Source organism: Manacus candei, unplaced genomic scaffold (genome assembly GCF_025592945.1).
Source record: "Manacus candei isolate 608988 ecotype Guabito, Panama unplaced genomic scaffold, ASM2559294v1 h1tg000023l, whole genome shotgun sequence".
NCBI lineage: Eukaryota > Metazoa > Chordata > Aves > Passeriformes > Pipridae > Manacus > Manacus candei.
The window spans coordinates 17,610,802-17,629,607 of record NW_026138071.1 but is presented as its reverse complement, the minus strand read 5'-3'; the positions used below and the strand labels follow the sequence as shown (position 1 = coordinate 17,629,607).

Genomic DNA, 18,806 nt, shown 5'->3' with positions numbered 1-18,806 from the left:
TGTGCAAGAGCACGGTGTGGTTGGCAGAGCTTATGTAGTAAGTAGGTACAGTAAGCTTATGTAGTAAGTAGGTACAGTAATGACAGCAGAATGGACTAATTGTTTTTATTACTGTGGCCTGAAAGTTTAAGAAGAAACAAATTATTTCTATCGCACAAACACAATGAAAGGAAAATCTCCAACACTCTTTCTTTTTACTCTATAGAATTTTTTAGTGTTGTCTTCAATATTCCTGCTAATGGAAGTATAACTCAGCACAAGAGGAAAAAGCAAAGAAATACTTGTATTTTTCAAAATGTGTACTGTTTAAGTCTCTACACTCCACAAGACATGTTGCACTTGCCCTTATTTGAAAGGGCGTATTCTCCAGTTTACAACACCCGCCCTGAAAAATAAAGTTACAACTCTTCCTGCAAATGACTTGGCTACACACACTGCCGGGCTACGAGCAACCCATAATTCATCATCGTTCAGCCTGGAGTCAGTGCATACAAAGTAACGCCTTAATTTGCAACTCTCTTAGTCACGACAGTTTCTGTAAGCTGATTTCATTTACTGCCCATGCTACTTTCAAGTTGCTGACTTTTTCTCCAAAATAGGAGGACAGCTTACCCGATTTGTGTCCGGCCAACAAACCAACTTTGCTTTCATCTGCCACTGGAGAAATAAAAGAAAAGACACAAAGATCAGAAACTTATTTAAATTCACAAGCCTTTGAAACACTGTCAAATTATTTCAGACACAACATCCTTAATCTTTAAATTACAATAATCTGGAAAAAAGTGCCTTTCTTTACCTAATCCACCTGGGGTGCTTCAAAGTCCAAATATCTGAATCAAAGCCCTCTGAAACCAATAAAAGGACTACCAGCAGTCCTTGTAGGTTACAGATCAGGACCTCAGCACTTACACACTCAAAACTGAGTTGTCGGAAGAGCAATTGCATTTGTAAATAACTCATCTTGCCAGACAAATCACAGGGCATAGGAGAGTTGTAACATTTTCAGATCAAAGACCTCAATTGTAAAAAGAATCCAGATGTGGAAACCTTCCCATCTGCAAGACATCTCACTGACTTGCAGGACCCTCTGCAGACAATAAGGTCTCCCAAAACCTGATCTTTTCAAAGGCTTATGCATTTCCTATGTTTTATTTTTATCTGCAAATTGTAACTTTGTTGTATTTCACAACATTTTATAAAGATGTTTACAGTTGCAACAGTTTGCAGACAGAGTAGTGGGAGAGCAAATTCTGAATGTAACAGAAGTAGTAACATTTGCTCAGTAACTTTACTTCAGTTTATTATCATATATCTCAAAAAACTAATTAAAATACTCTCCTGGAGGGCTGAGGGGAAGAACCAATCACCATTTCTTAAAATGAATTCTATGCAAAGAAAGGGTGTTAATGTAATGTTAGGGATGATAAAACAAGCACAGGAAATGAATGTTAGGGTTGAAAGCTTATCCTTCAACTCTGCCTGCCCAAGCACTCTCTTATAACTCGCCTTAAAATGTAATCTCTTTATATGATAAAATAAACTGTAAAGTCACACCAAAAATACTACAAATGCAAACTTAAGCTTTGCATAGTGGTCACTATAAAAGTTTATACAGAGGGTTATCTGCAACAAAACAAGAACCTGCTATTTTCTACCTAGGAAAGAGTAGTGTAGTAGTTAATGACATTTAGGAGCTACAGTAAACATTTTCTTATATTGTTTCCCCACTTCACTTTTAGGGAAGTTCTTACCCTCAAAAATCAGCATCAAATTCAGGACTGGGATTCACAACTGAAATCATGAATCACACTGACCACTGTAACTCTTTTCCACTTTTGTAATCCAATTGTCACCTGATTATCAGTAAATTGACATAGTGTAGTTTTTTTGTAGGACATAGATGCTATTAAAGTGAGACTAACACTGTTTGCAGCATTATGTAAAGATGCTGCTAAACAAAATAGCAGAGGGGTTCGTCAAAATTAGAAGTGCAACCAAAACTCAAGGCAGTTCTGCACTCCTTGGCCTTTAACCTTTCATCTAGTCCATGGAAATGATAACTATTTAGCTCCTTGCTATGCAGCTTGATCCTATAATGCAAAATGACTGGACAAAGGTTTGCTATAAGGATAGTTCAAACTCCTTTTCCTCTTCCCTCCCCCCAAATTTACCTCTAAGAAAAACAACTGTGGAAAACTTCAGTCCCAAAGGTTAGTGTTTTGACAAGTTATCATTGTGTGAAAACAAGGGATTATAATGGAAACTGATTCGCAACCTTAATTATAGCAGTCACTAATGGCAACCAGTATAATATATGATAATTACTTGGAGTAGGTTATGTTACAGTACATAGGAACTTAAAAAAAAAATATCAAGGTTCACAGTGTTTTTTTAAAACTATGCTGAGGCTTGGCTTGCCTGAAACTAAGTTTTACATTATTAAAAGGGATAAATCCATTTAACTTAATCATACTTTACACACCAGCTTCACACACAAAAATTAGATTTTAATACTGGAGGGAAAAAAGGAAGAACAAAATGATTAGAAAATGAAAAATAACCTTACCAAAATACAAGGTTAGTATTATGAGTTTAAGCACACACATGCACAAAAACTGGAAAATGCAAATATTAAAGTTTTATATCAAAGTTTGAACAAAATATGTGTGCTCCTCCACGGGGTAGTTTTCATTTCATGGGATATTATGCTGAGGCAGTGCCTTCTAGGTTTGCCATCTTTCACTAAACTGAACAGGAGTGGCACAGACAAGTCCATTCCTTCCCTCTGAGAACAAGAAGACAACAGAAAAACAGAAAAAGGCTAACAGGAGATAAATACCATGTACATCAAAGTTGAAAACTTTGTAACTGAAGTTTTCATTTAGGAAGTACATAGGACATCCTGTTCCAGAATATAGCATTTGAAAACACTTCTCTGCACGTTAGAAGTTGCCGCAATCATCCAGTTATGACAAAAATAGTCTTTCTCTGGATATCTTTCTTGGTCTTTGAATAAAGCAAGAATTAAGTGGAAATTTCTAAGATTCTACTAGTGTTGGTCTTTGTAGAAAATCACCTGGAAGATTTTACACAAGGAAAAAATACCATCTCCTCTTAAAACTGTAGGAAAAAAAATTCTAATTATTTTTATATTGCAACATCAAAAAGTAATTACATTGCAAATAACTATGAAAAATTCAGCTCAAGAGGATCACACTTGGGAATGTGCAAACTGTAACTATTTTTATGAATACACTAGAATTACTATATATTCTTGACCTAGAATTATTAAATGCATAACATTAAAAAAAAGGAAACCACCTAATTTGGGGACTGTAAAGAAAAAACTCAAACAAAAATCTTGGAAGGACTCATGCAGGGGAGTAAATACATTTACAAATAAGACAACGCTTCTCCTTAACTTGTGAATAAAACAAATACTTCACATTTTGAAATGTCCCTGAAACTCCAGGGAATATTAGTCTATGAAGTTATTAATGTTTGCCCATAGAAAACACACTAGCTCTTTTAAAGTAACATCTCTAATTTAGGAACCACATTTTCACCACAGAAGCTGGTTACGTATTCATTGTCAAAAGTCAAAGTAATTGCTGAAATAAAAGATGATAGAAGTTCTACAGCTATTTAATAAAAGCATGGATGTCTGGAGGACTAGCAAGACCACAGATTATGAAAGATGGAATATTACTAAGCAAAACAAATCTGTCCAACTGACAGCAAACAACTGATAGGGTTTTTTGTACACTATGCCAACAACCACTACAGATGATAAAACCCCCAACTCTCTATGCCATGAATAATCAGATTTTATTAGTATTTCCTATGGTCATATTCTGGAGTGCTGTTTTGCTTGAAGAAAATAAGGAGTATTGTTTAGCAGCAGTAAAAGCACCCAACATGCATCCACGTTCTTCCATATAATCTTTTGATTGCCATTTCTGTGCCCTGCTCAAGACAACGAAGGCAGACATTTTATTGGAATTGTGTGACTTTCAATGGTTTCATAACAACACACCGTCAGTACTTTTCAAAGTTTGTGTCAAAATACAGCCCAGGCATATTTACAGGTCAACAATCTAGTCCCCAACTATGGTTCAGAGAAGCACAAATCAATGCTGCTGCCAGCTGTGATAACCAACTTCCCTTCTTTTTCCCAGTTCAACTGAACCATTACAGTATTTTTTCCCAAAACAAGAAGTTACTGCTATTCACAAGATACAGGGTACTACTATTCAACTTAGTGGTTTTTTTCTGAAGGATCAGTTTTGCACATTGACCATGAACTACTAAAAAAATCTTCTAAACATGTGCTTGTGTTCCTGCTGAACAAACTGACACGTACCTTTGAAGACCAGCTGCAGTTCTGCACTCAGAAAAGAAGTAAACAAGGATTAAAATTACAATTCATGAGAAATAATAATACGAGACACCAAAACACCAAAGAATTTCCTAGAAAACCCATTTCCTGATACCTTTGTTAGTTAATAGGAAACCAAATGTAAGGTTTCTTAGTTTACAATAATCAATTCACAAGGGTTGTATTCTCAAACTGTGTATACAAACGATGCTTCTGTACTTTTTAGAATCCATCAGTTTCTATGGTCTAAACATATGAAAACGAAGCAAAGTCTCAAATTGGTCACTGTTTTTTTCTGATGAAGTGTATCCTTACCCAGCCCTTTCATCATAATGAAGGCAGTGCATCATCAATTAGTTTTAGTCAGTGATAGTGCCAATGACATAATTCTCCTGCCATATTTATTTTCTTGGTGAAGCGTTTCCCCATCTAGGAGTGGCATAAATCACCTGGAGAAATTGTGTCAATTGCTGGCTCACAACCATCACTTAGAAAATGCTGCTTCCTGCTCTAGGTTTGCCCTGAAGTACCACATACAAAGACCACAGGCTTTTATACTAAAATCCAGAATAGCAATAAAACGTGTGTATCACGAAGGGTAAACTTGCACTGTCTTAAAATATTTTCTTTCACTAATTCCCCCTTCCCACCTCTCCAGTGAAACTTCACATAAGGGCATGTGTTCTGGGGTCACCTAGATATCCACCAGCTACTTATTCTTGAAGGATTAGGAGTCCTTGATAGATTTCTGTTTACTTCAATGTTGAAAAGTACCAAGATTAGCAAAAAGCTTGCTCAAAGGGGCAAGGATAAATTATACTTAGTGGTAAGAAAGGTAAACCTTTTCCAAAATGGTATCTAACGCAACATTTGGGATGCCCTGTTCAGCACATTCAAAGGCAGGAATAAATCACATCCAAACCAAGATTCTGGATTCTTTTTCTCTCCTGTACAAGGTTTTCTCTAATTAGATTTTTCAGAACAATTTTGTTAGAACTGATTTAATACTTCAATTCAATTGTGTTCAGAGAAGATCCCCAAGGGAAACATCTTGTGTGTCAGCACATGAGAATGAAAATGCTTAAGCTTGCATTCACTATTACTACTTCTTGTTGTTGAAGAACCAGCAGTACAGTTGATGCTGTCCACTGGACACATTTAGCTTTAAATGGAACTTTTTCTCCTGGCAGAAAATAACATTGTTTTACAGTTTCCCAGGCAGCATGATATAAATTTCTTCACTTTCTTGTAGTGGCACAACTACTCATTCTTGAAGGTTACACTGCTAATTGAGGCCATCACGGCTTCTTTTACACTTTTGTTGTCTTCTCTAATCCTCTCACCTCTGTTCCAGAGAAACTGCACAAGGCTAAAACTCCCCCGCTACATGTCTTTCGCATGTCATTAACACTTCTTCCAAACTCCTAGGGTTAAACTACAAGTTCCTAATGTAATCTGTCATTCTCTGGTTGAAAACACTGATAGGGAACAGATTTAAGACAAAGTTTAGAGAACAGATTTGTAACAGTGTTCTTATAAGTTACTTTATTATCATCTTTCTTTCTTATAGTAGCTATACATTAACGTAATTGCTATTTTATCCCACTAACACTTTAATAATATAAATGCATTCACAGATCAACTCAAACTTACACTAAAACAGCGTAAGAAAATACCACCTCAACCATGTGTTACCATTTTCTCAGCTGTGTCACCATCACAGCTCATACAATGCTCTCAGTCCGCTCCACAACAAGCTTCCTTGAGTCTTAGACAATCTCTACAAAACCAGTCCAGAAAGCTGATATTCTCTCTTGCCCGCTTCCATCTTTACGCCACAGCTCATCGTCCCCTCAGCTGCATCAATGCAGATTTGGTGTAAAACTGAGTAACAAAATTAGCTGTGCTAAAAATCTCTCTTTTCACACAGAATAAACCTAATTTCAGTCTCATTTCAATTCAGTTCACAGGGTCCCTATCACTTAAGAAATGATTTTGTTTCATTCCCTACTTATAGATCTTACAAACAGAAATTTGAAAGTCATCTGAACTAAGAAAACTATATTGTATTCATTTCTAAAAATTGATTCTGCAGCGCGGTCTCAGAAAATACACATCTAATCTGACAGTACTAGAAAGTTACTTATGACATAAGTTAGAATAATGTTAAAATTGCTCTTAGCCCTTGATCCTAAAGACAATCACAGCCATAAGCCATACAGTTTTTCCTAAACACATAACATTTTTGGTTTTGGAAAGTATTTCTTTTCAAGAGATGATTTGTTAAATTAGTCTTATAAGCCAGTAACATTGAAAAGACTGTTAGAATTCTGATCCATCTTCTCCATTTCCTCATTAATGTTCTAATGAACCTAACTAGGTCCTAAATGGTTTCAAGTCAAGTCAACTGGTTTCAAGTCAAAGCAACCAAATAAATGTATTCCATACATACAACGTGGTTAACAAAATGACAATTTTAAAATAGCAAACCACCTTTTGGCCCCACTAATACTATAACTCTCACTAGGGACCTCCCAAAACGTATTCTTTTAATTTTATCTGAATCAAAACATTGCTTAAAAGACTAATCTCCATTAGCTCTGTCTGGTCCTCATTTGGCTATGTTTTCAGATATTTATTTCAGGATACAAAATTACACTCAGAATAACAATAATCTGGTTCAGAGCAAATCATGAAGCAGCTAATAGCATCTTGATTGCATTTTCCACATCCTTCTGGATGTGAAATACTGGTTTCCCTTTGTTTTGAGGTGTTTTAAAAGAATGAACTGTAATTGAATGCAGCCCTCCACTGACAAAGAAATTAACATTTAGTTAAAGATTGGCTTCCTTGCAGAATATCCCATACCTTATATCTTGCATATTTACTTGCTAATTATTCCTAAATACGTAAGTTGGCCTATATTTTAATAAATACGCCCCAAGGTTAAGGGACTCCAAGTATGTCTAATGATGTTTTAGCAAACAATATTTCACTCACATTTAAAATCAAGTGAAGGACATATACGTTTCTCCAGGCTATAGAGCTTAATCAGTTAAGATTTATGGGTTTTTGCTTTAGATGGGGAAAGGAAGAGGGAATTAAGCAGCACCTTGGGATAGTGGTCATGGGTTATTATACCAACATCCTCAAATATCTACACAGTACTTTGCCTGAATTGATACGCAACAAAATTGCTATATATTCATATGATTCAATTTCATGTTGCTTCAGGTTAAAACAAGCCACACTTTCATGTGTTTGCATACAATTCCCCTGGTTGTAGTTTTTACAGTACATTTATGCATAGCTTAAATCACTCCTGTGCATAAAGATTTATGGAAAATAGGGGTGTTGGAAACAGATAATAAGACACCTCCTTTCCTTTCGTTTTCTTAGAGCACACAGATTTACACCTTTCGATACAACATGAAAAAAATTTTCACATTAACATTGCAAAAATTACATTTTTAAGATAGTTAAAAGAACAAGCACTACTGAAAATAGATTCTGGTGAAATATTATATAGAACTTCTTCTCTAGACAACTGTGGTAATATAAGGAAAAATGTGTGCATATAGGAGGTTGTTAACAGAAAGGGAAAATCATCCTTCCAATGACTTGTATAGAAGCCATTGATTTCTTCATTTTCAATCTGCCCTTAAGTTTCAAAAATAGTGTTCCACTTCAGTGGGAAGCAACAACACAACATTTATTTCTATGATTTTCTATTTTGTTTTGCATAGTTTTAACACTGTGCTATAAGCACAAGTCCAAACGTGGCATGCAGTCCAACTCTGGTCAGCACAAGCATTCACTCCAAGTCAGCCTTTGTTTGGCCCTGCACAAATTCTCGAAGTCACAGTTATAAGAAGGGTCTGTGCTTTGTCAACATATGGATGGCCGTGTTTGAAGAACAAAAAAATTTACGCAACTGAGTAGATGTGTCAAGTGTAAGGATTAGTAGAAGGGGGGCTGTGCAATTTTTTATCACCACCAGGTTCAAAATAAAAGTAGACAAGGCAAAGAAAAATATGCCATAAGTCACAGGATATGAACTCCATCAGTGATCCAGAAAGTGCTGTCATTATCTCAACACAGCAGCAGGGAAGAACATTAGGACTTATAGCTGATATGAAACTAATCTGTACTCTATTGCTGTGAATGAAGCTGTAAATTTTGAGAAGCATTTGAACACCATGGAAGTGATGGATGCTAAAACAGGGAACCAGTCACCCTGCCTCCATATACTTTTCACAAGGACATCTGCACATGAGGCAAGTTCTGCTCATATCTGCAAACCAAAAACATTATCATTACCACTAGACTTGTCTTTTGTATTTTTATTTCCTACAACAGTAACTCAATAACTCACACGTAACACTGATTTTTTATTTTTTTTTTAATTTTTTTAAAATAGGCGTAAGCAAAAAATAAATCGTTTGCAAATAAAGTGAGCTCTTGAAATCCACCGAGGATTTGTGCTATTCATTAATTTAGCAGTCAGGACTCGTGTCAGTTCATACGACTCATGGCATGCACACGGCAGCACAGAGCCCTGCCTAAGCAACCAGGTGGCAGTGGCTCATGCCCTCTGCTCCTGCCCAGCTGCCCAATCACCAGCACAGAAACGCACCAAGTGTCAATAAACTAAGCTATGTCTGCCCTACTGGCAAGTAAACTACAGCTTTTGCTGCACGTGCCAAGTTCCTTTCATTGCAGGATTTGCTCTGCAGAGTGACAATGACAAATTGATGCAATGTGTTAGCAATACTGAACAATTTTTGGTCACCCATTCTTATTACCTGATATTATTCACTCAGGCTACTAATTTATAATATTATTTTGTAAATAGGTATGACTGGGAAATAGATTAAGCACTCAAAGGTTTCTGAGCCTAAAATTTATAAAACTGAAAAGATAAACATCAATGTTAAATAGGTTTCCATTGTGTACCCATGTAATTATAGGCTAGCCTTTACTTAACAGATTTGCCTCTTGTGTATACATCAACCCTCATCAAAGCCAGAAAGACTCTTATTATACAGATTCACTACTTCCCTAATTTAATGAATTTATTATTTTCACGTAAGGTTCACAAACTATCGTAATATCTGGATTCTCTTGCATTTAAAATTTTCTGTTACCTACCTTTGATGATCATTCGGATGGCAATGTCATTATGTAATTCATATCTTTATAACCTTATAATTAGCCAGTGGATGCATTATACACATTTCAAGGTGAAGTAAAATGTTTCATAAGTGAATAGCAGTACAGATTTCACATTTATGCCCTGTATTACACCAATTCTGTTGTCTACTGAGTCTGTGATGTTATTCTGGGTCTCCAGATCCAATCTGCGGGTGATTTCCTAGATCTATGGAGACACCTGATTCAGAGACAACTTGGTTTGAAAAGAAATAAACTGCACCTAAGTCACATTTTTTAAGGTCTCAGACCTCTCCTTCTGGACTCCAGTTCTGTGTTCTTTCCGTTAATCATGTTACATTTTCTTTTTTGAAGGGCCTGACAGAACTTGAGAACAAAAGAAAAGCAGTAAGTGCACAGCATTCTATGACTCCTGGAAAAAGGGGCCTAGCACTTTTCAGAGGGGACACTTCCTCTTTGTTACCAAAATTGTTGAAGATGAAGACAGCAGCACTTTTTTTTTTTTTTCAGGAAACAATGCACTGAAATCAATAATGGATACACAGCTGCCGGTTGGGATGAGAAGTTACTATGGGTCATGACTGCAGTTAAGTAAGGAAACAAAAAAAACAAGTTCCCTTTCCCAAAAATCCATTTTTGGAATGTGAATTACATGAATGTTTTATTTGGAAGGGCACTTTTATACACTAAACTATTGGGATTTTATTTGTATTAGAAGCACTTTATATCGCAGTTACTTCCCTTGAGATTGTCATGTTTCTTTTTCCATTTCCCCTTCCAGCCAGTAGCTTCTGCTTCAAATCTTTCAAAAACTGGAAAGTCAAACATGGTACTTCACTGCTTGCTAGAGAATGGTTGTAAAAGGTCCTAGCTTTCATCTTCCTCAGTGTTATTGTTTTTATGCTATGTGCAAGGAATTTTACTTCATCTATTGTGATTTATAAAACAATATGGTGAAGTTGTTTCAGAATCTCTCCAGTTCTCTACATGACTGTCTCAAGTAATAGATCTATCTTCACATTTGTGCCTCCAATCAGACTGATTATCATCCCTTTCATTTTTTACTTTCATAACAGAAGGTGCGTTTTCAACAGCTACCATCTAACAGGCAACAATTTTTGAAAGATCTAAAAGACATATTTGTAACAATTTTTTATTTTATTTTTGCACCTAATTTTATTTTATTTTTTAGTCATCATGATTTAGTGACTCATAGACATTCTCAAAGCATTGCTTCTGGATGTCAAGAGCAGATTGCTTTATAGAATTTGAAGTATAGGTCACCTGGCACTTCTGAATATGCTCTCAAGTGCACTCCCATTGCCTAATTTTACACTGGTGCTTGTGAGCATTCTTTCTAGTGACTTCTGTGAGAACTGGAAGTAAACTTTTCTAAAAGACGACTCAGTAAAGTTGAACATTAATTTTTCTAGTAGACTACATACAGTCTATGTTTAGACTCAAGTCTGTAAATGCAATCATTTTTTGAGGAGCATTTCCATTCTTAAAAAATACCTAATCCATTACTCTTAGTTAAAACAGTGGAACAGAACTGCAAAAGGGTTGGGCTGGTCATGCAGTAGCATTAAAATTCTGCCTTAAAAACTCTCTTAAATTAATTCATATCCATTCTTATCCCACATTAATAACTGCCTGCTATTACAGGAGTAAACACATTTAGTGTTACATTAAAATATTCCATTAAGATGACAATAAAAATCGAGAATAAAAAAACATAAGACTGATCTAGAGCATTTCACAGAAAAATGAATCAGCAAGGTAACAAAAAGCTACCTTGAAACTATATATGAAATTAATAATTTTTTATTAATGGTATACAAAATCTGATCCAATGAAGTGCATAAATCTATAATTAAAGATATCCTAGGGGTAGGTCTCAAGGTCTCCCCCTCAACTCTTGAATTTGGAAAAAAACCCAGATAAAGTGTGGCAAAGAAGAATTAAAAGGAAAAAGAAAACTTTACTTGGTTTACTTTGAGACTTAAGAAGTTTGTGAATTTTTTCTTGAACCTTCATTAAAATATGGCTTGGTTTCCAGTTGCAATAACCCTTCAATCTTCCACCTGCAAATGCTTTCCTGGTATTGAAAGAACCTCTTACTTCCTGCTTCACCCACCCTGCAAGCTTTTCTGCACAGCTCTGACAGGTAAAGAACCACAACCTTACACTCTTCAAGCATTTATAAATATCTACTGCAAGGCTTTGATTGCCTGTGTTTGTCACTGCTGATGAAGAAATAAACAAATTGTCTGAGGAACCCTTTGTCCAGTTTTGCAATCATTTCTATTCTATAAAAGAAATTACTTTTGGTATTGCTGGTTTTGCTATATATTTTAGACACACAAAACTTGCACAGCAGTTCTTTCTGCTCATTTTTCTATCATTCTGTCTTTTCCTCAGCTAAGATTTCAATACAATGGGCCTCCACCAAAAAACCCCAAACTTTCTTCAGCTTCAAGAAAAAGGGTACTTGCAAATAGATGCTACAGGAGGCTGACCATTGTCCCCATCACTGTAGCTCCTCTGCAGAACTTACTGCCTGATGTTAGTGTTAAAGAAACAAAAGCAAGAAAGAGAGATGGGCTAAGGCTAAAAAGCTGACCTGTGTATCACCCCACCCCTTCTTACCCAGATCCATGCTTTTTGAGGCTTTCAGATTAATCGATTCAGACTGCTTGGCTGGTGTCAAAGATCTGAAGTTGATGTGCTGATCTGTTAAATGCACTGCTGAATTTATGATAGGGCTGCAGGAATTAAAAAAAAGAAGATATGCAAAATATTAAGGCACCAGTTCAAACCACAAGTGAACTAATTAAAGAATGCACAAATATACATGTGTTTCTTCCTCTAGTTGCTTACAGCATGCATTTTTAAAATCAGATATTGATCCTCAACTTTCTTTTCTGAGATTTAACACCTTCAGTCACTTGTTTTTCATCATGGATGGAAATATAAATGTAAATGATTAGTAATGATTTTTTTTTTCCATTTTGCTACTTCTATCTAACCACTGCATTTCCAAATAACATGCTACAGAATGTTGGAAAAATACTGACAATGTACCTGGATCAATTCTACTTCATCTGCTAATATAAAATTATTTTATAGCTTTGCACAACTTATGTAGAGGCTGGAGGTCTTATGGAGGGTGCCATGACCTTTTGAAGAATTCCAAAGTATCAGGGGTTTGGTTAGTTTGGGTTTTATTTTGTTTTGGTCTTTGTTTAGTTCTTCTATTTCAAGGCAAATTTCTAAACATTTCAAAATTCTGCCTGAGTGAAACTCCAAGTAACTTTCAGGTGTGAGGAATCGAAACACTTCAGTGTAATCCATTTGAAATCTTCCATGTCTCTTTTTGATTAAAAACAGAAATTACTACTTTTTTAAAATACTGTTAAGCAAAAAAGCAGTTTGAAAATTAAAAAACATTTATTTCCAAATTGTTCAATCAAAAGGTTGGTTTTACAGCATCAAAATACTTTCCCAAGTGTTTTGTTGAAATGCAGTTTCAGTGAAATCAGCAGGACCTGATACTGCAATTCAATTTCAAGAGAACTTAAGTTCTAAATGGAAAAACAATACAACACTGAAAAAGTCAGGATGGGAGGAAAGGCCCATAAATTCATCATCCTTTTAATACATTTAAGAGAATATTTTTCTCCTAGCTTTTTGAAAAAATTAGGAACAGATTCTAGCAAACAACTGCAGCTGAGAATTTACTGCTGAATTACATTAATTTGTGTAGACTTTTGTTTGTTTACCATGTAATATATACCTGTCTGGGACATCAGAAATTATGAAATTATTCTAGTGAAATTACTCTATGTTAGCAAAAAGAAAATAGGAGAGTCTTGTATGAAGAATTCAAGGTATCCATAACAAAATATATCCACTCTTTCATACTACATGCAAACATTTAAGGGTAGTTTTTAATCACATCCATGCGCACAAGGACAGACACATGGCTAAATTTTGAGTTGAAATGCGTATTTTCCCAATACCATTGCAACAGATGCATGATATATCATAACTGAATACACAGAAGATGAATAAACAGTATTCAACACTGCATTTTGGCATCACAAGTAGGATAGGTTGAAATTATGCTTTGATTTGAATCCTGTGCTATTAGAGACAGGAACAGTATGAGCCATCGTGAACTTCAACGTGTTTACTCTTTTTCCTGACCTTCCAAACTTCTGTATTTACTAAGGAAATTAAAGCTTTTAGCTGCTATCAAGCACATCAGCCTTTACAAAAGCATCTGAATAATCTACTTAATGCATTTACAACTGGTAAAGTGTTCATTAATTTTTCCCTTACACATTTCATTGCTCAGACTTACTGAAGATTCATTTTGTAATCTCAAGAATGTCTTTGGCTGACATAAGAAGATTCACTTTACTACAAACTGTGTTTGGCTAGGACTTTTGAAGCTTTAAGAGACTTCAAACTGCATTTACACATAGCATCCACCGGTACAATTTTAAATTAATTTTTTTTTTCTAGGGATTATGTTTTGGGATTCTTTTTGTTTTACTGGGTATCATATATCATGGAGAGCAGGCATACTGCAGACTATGAACAACTGAAATGAACAACACACTAGATGCTGAAATAACATTCCCAGCTTATATTAAAGGATCTCGCAAGTGATGAAAAAGAGTGGTACAAATTTAAAAAAAAAAAAAGTTATTTTACAATCAATTAGAACTATTATCATAACTACTAATCAGCAATTAGTGCTGTAACTATTAAGAAGAACTGAAGTCCAACCTATGATAATTCTCATTCAGCAAATCCTCACTGGGATGCGGAGGGAGAGGTGGAGGGGTTTCGTTTTCACCATTGCCACGATCAGACACTGAAAACTCTGAAATAAAATTTAAAAAGGGGTTAAATAAGCCACAGAAACAAATACATTACACGAGTTCACTGACTGATGACTGGACTGGAAGGCCTCAAGCAATGCTGAAGTGAATCACAAATTATTCAAATCCCTAAACTAACTAAACTAGAATTAAAATCACACCAAGCAGAAAATGCACCCCTTGGGATTTCCTGAAGAGCTGATTTCCAGATTTGCATATGCATAATTAAAGGTAAATATAGGGAAACTTTGTACTTATAGTGAAGTTGAGTGCAAGGCACAATTGTTTTACTCCATTTGAGTGGATTTTCACTTCTACATAGCTGCATCCTAACTGATTGGAGGTTCATGCTTTCATTCCCTTTGATGGGGAGCATTTATCTCCTTTCATGTACAGAAGAGAACACATTCTCAGTTAGAAGAAAAATTTCTGTTATTCTATGGCAAGAGAAGAAAGAGGCATTTTTTAATTACAGTCTTCGCTTTCCCACCATTTTGGTAACTCCTCCTTTACCTTTACAAAAAGCATTCAGCTAACACCAGAAAATTACTTTGTACAAAGACAAACATGAACTACTCAAACCACTCAGAGCTTGAGGTATTACAGACCTGCAATATTTTATAACACTGCCATGCCCACTCTAGGCTAGTTCATTATTGTTGTGTAAATTTACTTCTTGTCTAAAGATCTGATCTTAGAAAAAGTCCCTACATCTTTCAGTGTAGAATCTGTCTTCAGCCCTCCAAAACTTAATAGGAAACATGGACACTTTCTTGGTTTTCAATGGCAGGCAAGCAATCCAACAATACTGATGTACCACACTTTCACTTTCTGTTGCACGGAATGTTGGCAGTCTTTTTGCACAATTGTGTGTGAAGGCACTAATCTGACTTGAGAGAAAAAGGGTCTAAAAGGAGGGATCACGGCAGAAAGCAATAGATCATATTTATTTGATAAGAGCACTGAGATAGTTACCCTAAAAGAAAAAAATAAACAAACAAAAAACCCCAATCCAAACAAACCTACAGTATTAGCTCAAGGATCCTATAAAACCTCTATTGGCTGGATAGCCTCCTCAAGATTAGAATGATAAGAAATAGCTCCAACCTTGTATCTCAGGAAAAGTGTGAATGTCATCAGAAGAAAGTGAAGATGAGCAGATGAGAAAAGTTTTAACGGGACCTTAAAAATTATCAGTTGCCAGTCTGACGTAAAACCCAGATATGCTACCTAACATATGCACACTGGCTTCTTGCACTGTGATCACATTCTTTCAGGTTTGAATTTAAGGACAGGAAACAGACGAGGAATAAATGACAAGTTCTCACAGTAGAAAGAATTTAGAACAAAGGGGATCTCATACTGCTCAATGTAATTGATTTGCAAGATGAATCAGAAGATGAAAATATTTCCTCATATGAAAAAACCACTCAGAACTATAAAAAAGAAACAGACTGAAATTCTGCAAAAAGATTGAATGACAGGTGAAATTCCCTGTCAGAGACTGCAAAGTGATACACATTGGAGAAGGGGAAAATCCTGAGACATACATGAAGGCTGTTACTGTAGCAATTATCACTCTGGAACTGTACACTAGATGAGCCATGGATTGTTCTTTGAAGATATGCTTAGTGAAGTCAAAGGGAGACAGTCTTTTACAAGTCCAAAAAAGTCCAAACACTCCAACTAGAACTCAAGAGCTAATGGTGTGCCTAGTTTTGAAATGGGATCTGAGGTCTCATTCTTTTATCTGAAAACCATGTAATACAACTAAGAAACATATTGAAAAGGTAGCAAGGGTAGTTGGACACATGTAGAAACATTCCTACAAGGACCAAGGATTAGGATTCTTTAGAGTAAAAAGCAATAAAAGGGGATACAAGAAGAGTCTATGAAATTGAAAAGGCTATGCATAAGGTGAAAAGTAAGCTCTTACTATCTCATACACAGTAACAAGACGACAATCAGTGTAACTATCAAGCAGCACACCTAGGACAAACACGAAGTAGTATTTTTTATAGAACTCACTGCTATGAGAACGCTTTGAGAACAAATTTTTAAAAAAATATTATAAAATGTACCAGAAGTTGGAGAGACAGAGCCTCTGACTTAGTAAGTCCCTAAACCACTGACTACCCAAACTAGGAAAGAGATATCTGACAGACAAAAAAGAATTTAAAAACCTAAAAAAATCACACTCTTATGCTGTGCTCAGCCTCTTTGAGCAGACACCTCTAGCCACAGCAAGATGCTGAGTAAATCAGGTCGTTATTTTAACTTAGATTCACAGTACTTGAGACATCATTTCACTAAAGCTGTTTGGTGTGGGTTACCACTGGTATTTTTCTTGCAGTAAACAAATGGTACACACAGAAAAATGTCAAGATTTCCTCAGTGAATTGGAAATGATCACAAGGGACTGCAGCTCCCAGGAAAATGGGAGCAGAAGGCAGAGAGTGAGAGAATTTAACCTAAGGGGCAGTCACCGGCTCCATGTTGAAGACCTCAGGAAATGACCTTAACAGATCCAGAAAAATCAGAGGAACTTCTAAGCCACTGAGCAAGATGTACTCAATTTTCAGATACTACACAGTAAGAGAGTAAAAAAGATAAACTTAGAGAGAGTAAAAATGGATTCTGTCTACAAGACACATGCAGTGTTTACAAACAAAATCTAAATAATTAAATAAAATAATTAAGAATGTCATTTCCTTATTTACTGTTTTGACATTACCACATATGTATGAAAACAGAGATGCTTGTACAACCATAAGGACTCAATCTATGGTATTAGAAAAAGTTTGATTGTTCTACTACTTAAGCAGAGAGATGACAGCATTTCCCCTATAAGTGTTTATAATGTAGGGTTATAAGAAATATATTAGAACCTCTAATGAAACACATTCCAGTAATCTTTCAACACCAGAAATGTAAAGCTGCTGGCACTGAAGTATCAACTCTCAAAGAGGTTGTTCTTAAAAACACTGTGCAACAGCTTGGCAGCAAAAGAAGTGAGGACCTGAAGGCAGCAAGTATTATTCATGCAAAAATAGAACAAACGCTGGCATTTCCATATTGAATCAGTATCCCCTCCCCCTTTATTTAAATATCCACAGGCAAGACAAAATTTAATGTTTTGGCTATAAGCACTTTTCCCCAGATATTAGTTTTTCTTGCTCATGTATAATAAAAAAGACTCTTAAAACAGACAGCAATATTAGCAGGCCAAGCTTCAGTGTATTTTTGCTGAGCTTTTGTAAGAATTTTATTGGTAGGAGGAGTGAATGGTACTGGAAATAACTTATTAGAAAACATTAATTAGGAAAGTGACATTTTATTAAACATAATACAGCTCCTGTCATTAAATTCTTACATTAGATTCTGTATTATGTTAAAAATCTCTTCTGTCTTTTATTATTCTTTGTAAAAATGTATCAACTGTACTTCTACATTCAATATCTGGATGGTACACTGTGAGCATATATAAAGGACTGCTTCTGCCCGTCACAAGAAGCTCACTAGGTCTTTGACTCATGTCCTTAAACAGACATACAACCAGAAGTTCATAACTGAGTTAAAAAGAGGGTTGTGCACAGGTGTAGTGTTTTGCCTTTATAGATGCCTTGAAAGATCGAGGACAAAACTTTTTAAGAGACAATGCAAAAAAAATTTTTGAACCAGTGATGGGAGGAAATAACTGACAGGCTCATATAGAAAGCAGAATAAGCATTATCTCAATAATAATTAATACTGTGAGTTCAAAATAAGAGAAATATGCGAGACCAATCTAAGCCCCAAGTGCCTTTCACCAACATAATTTACCAGATCCTCACTGCAGCCGCCTGCTGCTGCAAGTGCCTCTGCAGTTCTCCACTGAGATCACTTCAATTTTACTCATCAAATGCCAAATCTTCAACTGAAATAGTAGTACAAGGATACTTCTAGTAAGTGCTAGAAACATCTTTGGTATTTGCTGTCCACTGGGAAGACCTAGCCATGCCAAAGACCTAGCCTGTACCAGCAGCACTCCAAAGCTTTCTTTCCACATCTGACACATTCTCTTCCGAGACCATCACATTTCTTTTGCTATAACGCCCTCTCGCCATAATTCTTTAATTAAAAAGATGCCTATTGAAAATGATTTTATGATTGGGCTGCAAACTAGTCATCTTGATTTTTGGATTGCAAGAACCCTTATCTGAAAGCACAGCTCTTCCACACACTTTGTTTTGAATTTAAGTGACAAGTTATCTGTTGCCATTCACCTGTATCAATGACTCCAGAGTATTTGCTTATATGTTTTTTAAGGAAGTATTTAAAGGTATTTGCTCCTTTCTGATCCTTTGGCAACAACTAACTCTACA

The 18,806-nt window shown here is 35.7% G+C and overlaps 1 protein-coding gene across 9 annotated transcripts in view; it reads right to left on the bottom strand.

Annotated features, from left to right (window-relative positions):
* PARD3B (par-3 family cell polarity regulator beta) overlaps positions 1–18,806 on the bottom strand; it is a 393,203-nt gene that overhangs the window by 168,019 nt on the left and 206,378 nt on the right. For 8 of the 9 annotated variants that reach the window (XM_051786818.1, XM_051786820.1, XM_051786824.1 and 5 more), the window contains 3 exons: positions 14,348–14,444; positions 12,200–12,315; positions 613–657 (listed from right to left, as the gene is read on the bottom strand). In XM_051786818.1, the coding sequence (XP_051642778.1) occupies positions 613–657; positions 12,200–12,315; positions 14,348–14,444 (258 nt within the window). The remainder of the gene's footprint in view (positions 1–612; positions 658–12,199; positions 12,316–14,347; positions 14,445–18,806) is intronic. The other variant, XM_051786819.1, reaches the window with a different exon arrangement.